This window comes from Eurypyga helias, unplaced genomic scaffold (genome assembly GCF_000690775.1).
Source record: "Eurypyga helias isolate BGI_N326 unplaced genomic scaffold, ASM69077v1 scaffold33491, whole genome shotgun sequence".
Lineage (NCBI taxonomy): Eukaryota > Metazoa > Chordata > Aves > Eurypygiformes > Eurypygidae > Eurypyga > Eurypyga helias.
In genome coordinates, this window is record NW_010229478.1 from 81,730 (window position 1) to 89,386 (window position 7,657).

The 7,657-nt window shown below is 36.3% G+C and overlaps 1 protein-coding gene across 1 annotated transcript in view; it reads right to left on the reverse strand.

The window, feature by feature from the left end:
- The window catches only part of LOC104516181 (myotubularin-related protein 13-like), a gene marked incomplete at its 5' end in the record, with an annotated part of 37,557 nt that extends 29,919 nt beyond the window's left edge, over window positions 1-7,638 (reverse strand). Inside the window, 2 exons of the mRNA XM_010160422.1 lie at window positions 5,339-5,476; window positions 7,440-7,638. Coding sequence (XP_010158724.1) covers window positions 5,339-5,476; window positions 7,440-7,638 — 337 coding nt within the window. The remainder of the gene's footprint in view (window positions 1-5,338; window positions 5,477-7,439) is intronic.
- Between the last annotated feature and the right edge of the window lie 19 nt (window positions 7,639-7,657).

The following is a 7,657-nucleotide window of genomic DNA, read 5'->3' on the forward strand; positions in this document are numbered from 1 at the left end:
CTAGCAGAAGAAAAGATAAGTAGGAAATATTCTTCTGTTTCTTGTGCCTTAGTTAATAACAATGATTTTTGTGAGACTGTTTTCGTGTGTCCAATGTGAGGTATGTGCAAGGTACTTGATTCTCAGAATATAAATAGCACTACTTGAAAATCAAATCCCTTAAAGTATACTAAATTTGGCATACAAATGGCAGTGTGAAATTCTTTAACCCAATACGCAGTAAATCAGATTATCAGAAGAGACTCTTGTCCATAAATCTGTGAAGCAAGATATCCAAAAGAGGCACCAGAAATACCCTGTAGTAGTAGAGACTTAGATACTACAGTACATCAAAAAAACCCTCCAACACCTTCAGGAAAATCCAACAATATGCACAGTTAACATTTCTTGCATAGAAAAAAAAAAGCTGCAGATAACAGTAAAATTCCACCGAGAAGCTCAACCAGCAGAATAACTTTATTCTATTTTTTAGAAGCAGGATTATATTTCTATTAAAGAATAATTCTGTACAGTAATCCTCAACTGGGACTTGTCTGCCCAGTTTAGCTTGTCTGCCTGTCTGGCTGCTAGTCCTAGATGTGAGCAAACAAACAGGAGGAACTGAGAATGGTTGGCTGGGGACTTACGAACTGGTAACAGTTCTAAAGAGTTTCCACTTCAGAGACAGCCAGTTTTATAAAATACCTCACATAGTGTGTTTAATATAAACTTTTGTTTCACATCCCAACCACTGCAGATGAAACAATACAGACTTCAGCAGCAGAAATCACAGCAAGCATTTAAGAAGAGAAATAATTTCTTGTTCATGTGTAGGAAAAAACGTGAGCTCCAACAGACAGCTGTCCCCAAAGATTACATACACAAAAATACAGTGTCACTTTCTAACACTACAAATGCAAGCCATCATTAGTGCCTGCAGCACATCAAAAGCGACAAAACTGGTTACAAATACATGCAGATGAACATGTTTACCAGTGATGGATAACAGTGATTAAAAGACACTATTATGTTTCTATTCTAATTTTGTCTAGTATCTAATTTTTTGTTAGCAGTATCTAGCTTTCAGTATTTGACATATACTGTATTGTTACAACTTTTAATTTGGCAGAAATTGATTTGTCCCTGTTCACTAACATTAATTTTGGAAAGAAAATTCATTAACTAGGTAACAGTATGTCTTGGCTATTTTACTAAAGCAGTAGGAGTACTAAATGTGCTTTTGCAGAACTGATTTTTTTGCTTTTTAAAATTTTCACGCATAAGGTTTTCTACATATCACTCCGCATTAGATCATAACATTGTTAATGAATAACATGGTGAAGTGTGTGACTAATCACTGTCACTGCATCATGCATTCGACAGCCAAAAAACCCCAAACCAAAACCAAATCACTGAACCAAAACTTCAAATTTTATTAATGCAGAATCAAGGCTTTCTGTCAGTATCACTTTAGCATGTATTAAGATATTGTAGCAGTTATGGAGATGGAAGAAAAGAATGTGCTTTCAGGACACAGGATACAGTACCTTGATGGACTCTTCCCTTAGTTGCTGGTTTGGAATTTGAATGAGTGAAACATTTATCTCTGTACCCAAGCACTGGTAGATAACAGTTAAGACAGAAGGAGGAGGAATGGAATGCACATTGCAGCGAGACACATTGCAGGAGAAAAGAAAAGGGTTACTTATTAATTTCCAGAGATCTAGCATATATTGAATTTCTTTATATAGTACATGATTTATCAGACAGCACAAATCTTAGTCATCACAAGACAAAACATCAATCAAGCCAGAAAACCAATATAAAATGGGAAGGAAATACACATTTATCAAAAAGGAGTAATTTTCGTTGTCATTGCAATAGTTTCAAACGCGTAGCACAGCCATCATGTGTTTTTCAATAATTGTAATACCAAAGGAAATGTAACGATTAAATCATTCTGCTGAATATCTTATTGAAAGCTTCTATCCAGCTTAAAGTTAGCTTAACTAAAAATCCCAACCTTAGTGCTTCTTTTAAGAACTGTTTCAGTCTATTTTAAGTACATAATTTGAGGGACCTAATAATAAAATCAGAGCACAAGATGTTAGTTCTGTACACCTACAAACATTTTTAAAGGACTGTGTAAAAGTACGTAATTTAGAAAACATGCACTACCCATCACACAAAGAGATTTCCTCCCCCCTTGCAAAATGTCTCATTTTCAGTGGGAGCCTTATATGCCTCTCAGAAGGCATATTTTTGGCTCAAAAGCTGTATCAACACAAGCAACTTTTTCTAATTAAAATCATCTATTAAAACATACTCAAAGTTTTGACGTCTCCTGCTTTTAAAATCAATGTCTGAGCTCAGTCTGTATTTATTAATTATAAATATCCAAGTATTTTTCCAACAGCAGCAAACCATATTGAGATAACATTTTATTTTACTAAATTACACGATAATGCCAGGGAAGAAGTGCTGTTCTGTAGAACCACACTATACTTATAAAGTAATATAAGAAGAAAAGGTATGTATTTTGAGTGAACTTACAATTCTTATGAAAGATTTCAACCAAGGTATTGCCAAAAAGAAGGTCCAAGAATGAAAATATATTATGAAATAGAAGTATTTAACCAAATACTTCAGATCAGAAACAACTTAACTGAGCTTTAGGCAAATACTTTGTTACAATGTTCCAGATAAAGTAAAAACCACAAATATTCAGGACAATTGATGAGTATTCAGAACAATGATGCTTTTTGAAAAGGAGAAATACTATTCAAGCACTGGCACATCTCTTTTAACTGAATTTTTAAAAGGATGTGTATTAAATATACATTGTCTGGCACAAAAAATAGAAAATGTCATGTCCAATTGGTGTATCATAGCTGAACCTGGCTTTTGAGCCCTGGTATGTGTGAGAATAAAAACAAGGAAAGAAAGAGGCATCCAGACTAAAACCCACAAAAATACCGCTATTATCTTTTGTGCAGCGTAGTGCATAATCCATAGCTGTTTGCTGTGATGAAGAAACCAGCTAACCCCACTGTATTTTTTTTAAATTTAATTTTTTTTTCTTTTTGAGTTATTCTTAGGAATACGAAGGAAAGACAAAAATCACCATTTTCAGGCTGCCTGCAAAAGGCTGTTTTCACAGCTGACTAAACCCCTGTATTTTTAGTTCTACATAGCCTTTTGACACTACCTGAAGTGTGAAATATAACTAGCTGTGAAAAAAGTAGTAAGAAATTCTGCAATAATAAATCTTGTGAATAAGTTTGAGAACATCAATTTTAGAGATTCTATATAGTCTGTGTATTATAGAGTTTCTTCTAAAAGAATTGTGTTAGCTAATCTAAAAAACCTAGTGTTTAATTCTCTACAAGGAGATATTCCCTTGCCCTGTTCTCTCTTACCCTGTCAACTTCTCACCTTCACTAGGGCTCCCACTATACTTGTCAAACATTCTTATGTTTCAGCAAAGTCCTCATGTACCCTGCTGAGCTGTGAATAGACTACAGATACTGGGCTGTAATTACACCTTTCAGATATATAGAGCAGGTGTGGCATCAGTCCAGCAAGACACAAGATAACTTCTCTGCCCTCTTTCTGATTACTGCTGAAATTCAGCCAAGAGACTTCGATGTCCAACAAAACAACACGTCTGTGACCGAATACTGCCTTGAGACTCCTTTTTTCTTCGCTGAGTAGCAACAATCTTGTCCTATCACACTTACCACAAACTCTAATCCCAGAAACCGGCAACAGTTATTTCAGTAATCCTTTTATCTTCAAAAGACAACTTCCATACGGCCAACGAGCAAGCTTTCCCTTACTTATCTGGAGCGCCTTCACTGCCCCTCAGCACCACTTCGCTGTTGGCACTTTTGCCCCAACAAAAGGGGATAGAATACAACCAAACGTCTGCTGTCAGCGTTTTGTTTCAATAGTAAGTAACAGACTTAAACAGAAATTAGATAGTTAAATAATGTTATGGGCTGAGGCTAATCTGCAATTTCTGCTTTGTTGTTTCCGAGAGGAATGAGTTGGTAAGCAATGTAATTATTTTTATAATTTATGACTTCAATAATAGACTTTGAGCTAGTCTTACTAACCTCCTCGAGCAAAGCTATTGGACAGATTTACATCCAAATGTCCTGGCACTACCTGCTTAAACACAGTAGACATTCTTGAAGCCCTCCTTTCAGTGCCTAAAGTCAGTCAAAAAAAGAATAGAAGATTAAAAAACTACAGTGTTACTCAGACTAACACTTAACATAACTGATAAAATGCCCTTTTTCACACAATACAGCTAATTCTTGCCAATTCCGTACTTTAAAAAATAAATCTGAAGACAGATGCATACATTGGCAACAGTAGGGAGATGTTAGATACAGCTAAGCAATCAACATACTTTATAATAAATGAAGCAAAGCATGCACACTCTGGGAATGGTGTTATTTTACAAGAAAAGCCACTGTTTGGCTATATTAGGCCAATTACCACCAATTCAATAAGACAAGACAGACACAAATTCAAGTCACATACTCCTCTTTCTAAGACACTGGGGTTACATTCAGATAAACCTTAGCGGGTTTCATCACGTAATAACTGAAATAAAACAGGGATTTGTTTCTTCATTGTTCAGCATATGAGTAGTTGTGTGTTGTGAAAGGGTTTTCACTACATGTGAAGCTCTACTTGGAAATAACATTAAAAGCCCATTATGAGTATGTATGCACATGAAAATGCCTACACACCTTCCATTGCTGCTGCAACTAAATAGTGTATCTGTTCATGTGGACTCGGAGCCTGCAGTCTCATATTGTCTCATTATATGAAACAGAGTAGTATTGCACTCACTTCAATTTGGAAGTGTCTTATTCAATATTCGGTTTTCAATACTTCTGATTTGTTATAAAAGACTTCAAAATGAATCTTTACTTTTGATTCTATTATATAATGTAATCACTGCATTGGATATAAAAAATAAAAAGGGGAAGTTTTGGCATCTTGATATTCTGGAGAACTTTATTTTATTTGTTCCAGAATTGTAATAAATTACTAAATCCTCAAGATTGTCCATCATACTCAAGTGAATTTCATCAAAATCTATGACCTACAGGTGGATAATAATTTATTGTCAGATTAAGTATACTGAAAATATTTTGGCAAAGTACAAACATCCTTTACATACGGAAAACACATTCACTGAAACTAAGAGTGAATAATCTATCTCGAAAATGTAATGATAAAGAAACAACAGAATTCATATGGGATGCTGAACGAACACCAAATCAGAGAAAACTCACTTTTCAGCTTAGGCATAGAAAAGCACCATACAAACCAATTTTACCTGGAGAAAGAGCAATCGTTGGTCTAACAGTGAGAGTATTACTGCCATTCATTTTGCAGTGGACGGATATCACATTCAGTAAGGCTTGTAGGTATTTTTCCTGTTCTATACTGCTCGAAGATTCTAAAGAAGCAGGAGCTAGAGTCACAAGAAGAATTGTATACATTAGAATAAAAGTATATTTATAAATAAAAAGAAGAGCAACTCCCCCAGCTTATTATGTAAAGCAGAGCACTGAAAATGTCACGGTTCATCTATCGAAGGTTCAAAAAGCCATTCTTTGGATGACAAAGAATGCTCACATGTTCACCACCTGGTTGCAAAGCAGCACCCAGCAATGTTCTCTTCCATTCCAGTACCACAAAGCTAAACTTCTGAAGGAGCCTGTTACCTCATGGTCACTACTAAAAACATTCATCAGAAACAGAATGGAGATGATGTAGTTTTCCCTTCACTCTCGTAATGAAAAGCAACATTTCTAAGTTTGTGCTACTTGCCAGCAAATTTCAGCCTTTAAAAAAAAAACGTGTGGAAAACAGATAGAACCATTTCTTTAACAAAAATAACTTAAAACCATACTCAACCAGGTCTTCCCCATTCCAATGAAGGAAGGTTACTTACCTGTAACTGGTGGTTCCTGGAGATGTACTGCCCTTTCACTGAAAGTATAAATATATCTCAAAAGACACTACTGTTCATGGAATCACAGAATGGTTTGGGTTGGAAGGCATCTTAAATACCATCCAGTTCCAAATCCCGTGCCATGGGCAGGGACACCTTCCACTCCAACCTGGCCTTGAACACTTCAAGGGATGGGGCATTCACAGCTTCTCTGGGCAACCTATTTCCCCTGCTTCACCACACTCTCTGTGAAGAGTTCCTTCCCTATATCTTATTTAATGGAATAAAGAAGAGAAGGAAGAAGATGGGCAGCACATGTACACCTGGATAACACATGGTAAAGGATCTCCAATTATGAAATGTAATGTTCCTGTTCCCTAGTGACAGTCCACCTGCTCCTTCACCTGAAGGTAACTCCAGGAAGTGTCTTTCCATATACTTAGGTAACTTGTAGAAGGGGAGGGAAGACTGTTAGGAGAACCACAATTCCTCCTCTGAAAACCTCTGAATAATCCTTTACATGGATATAGTTTCAGATCACCACTCTACAGATCCTAAACGGAGTAATTTTCGAACTGTTCCTGATGTTGCTTAAGTTGTGGGAGACATGGAAAAGGACCATTTCAGACAGAGAAATGGCTGCCAAAGACTGGATGAAAGCACAGCTAGAGAGGAAACACAGTTTAAAAACAGAAGGCGAGGGGGGAAAAATAGCAACAACTATCTGTTTGATTAAAGAGAATACTGACCTTTTCTTCAGCAACATGCCAAATTCATTCTCGGCATGGAGTTAACTCTGAACAAACCATCAGCATAAGAGATGGAAATCCAGGCAGTCACAGTAAGTATCCTCAACACTGCCTGTCAGTGATGAATGCCAACTAATGTCCTTTCCACAATTAACGTTGCTCTAATGTTATATTTTTCTGAAAAAGTAACTATTTTGATAAATCTTATGCTTGTTCAATCTTGATCACACAATCGAAGAGATTTACTTAATGCAAAGACCCCAACTAGAATCTTTGTTTCATAAAGCATATGCCTGAAAGATCGAAGTTAAACTAGTTATTACAACGAAAAACTTGAGAAAATCCAGAGGATAACGGCGTCTCTAATATTTTATACAATCCTCTATTAAAAAGGACAACATACCCTCATTACATAAACCAGTGCAAAGTAAAAAAGTTCAGGGAAACAGGGGACGTTTGCATTGCATTTGGCAGAGACCAGCTTTTACCAAAGATGTTTGGTATGTAGACAATCTACAGTATTCAAATTATTCACTGACATTTTTGGAACCACTTTCATACCATTAAGGGTCTGCTTCTTGACATACAGTAATTAAATGGGACTAATATGATATCAGATAAACATTCATATCCTCAGGTTTTTGATGCAATCATATCACTGATTTCCTCCAGAAAACAAAGTATTCCTACATAAAATGACTCATACAGAAAATCTAGCTGCATTAACTCACCTGTAGTATGCGTGTTTTGGGATTTGAAGAGGCCAACGACACCTTTTCCATGAAAACCTCCAGATCTGAGTAGAAGAGTACTGTTTTTAGTGTTCTTCCAACAGACCACTGGTAGGCGATTGTGACGGTAACAGCGAGCAACTCTCTGCAGACTGCTGTCTTGAACTGACTGAGGTACCACCAGAAGCCCAGGATAACTGTATTGACAAAAAGGGGGG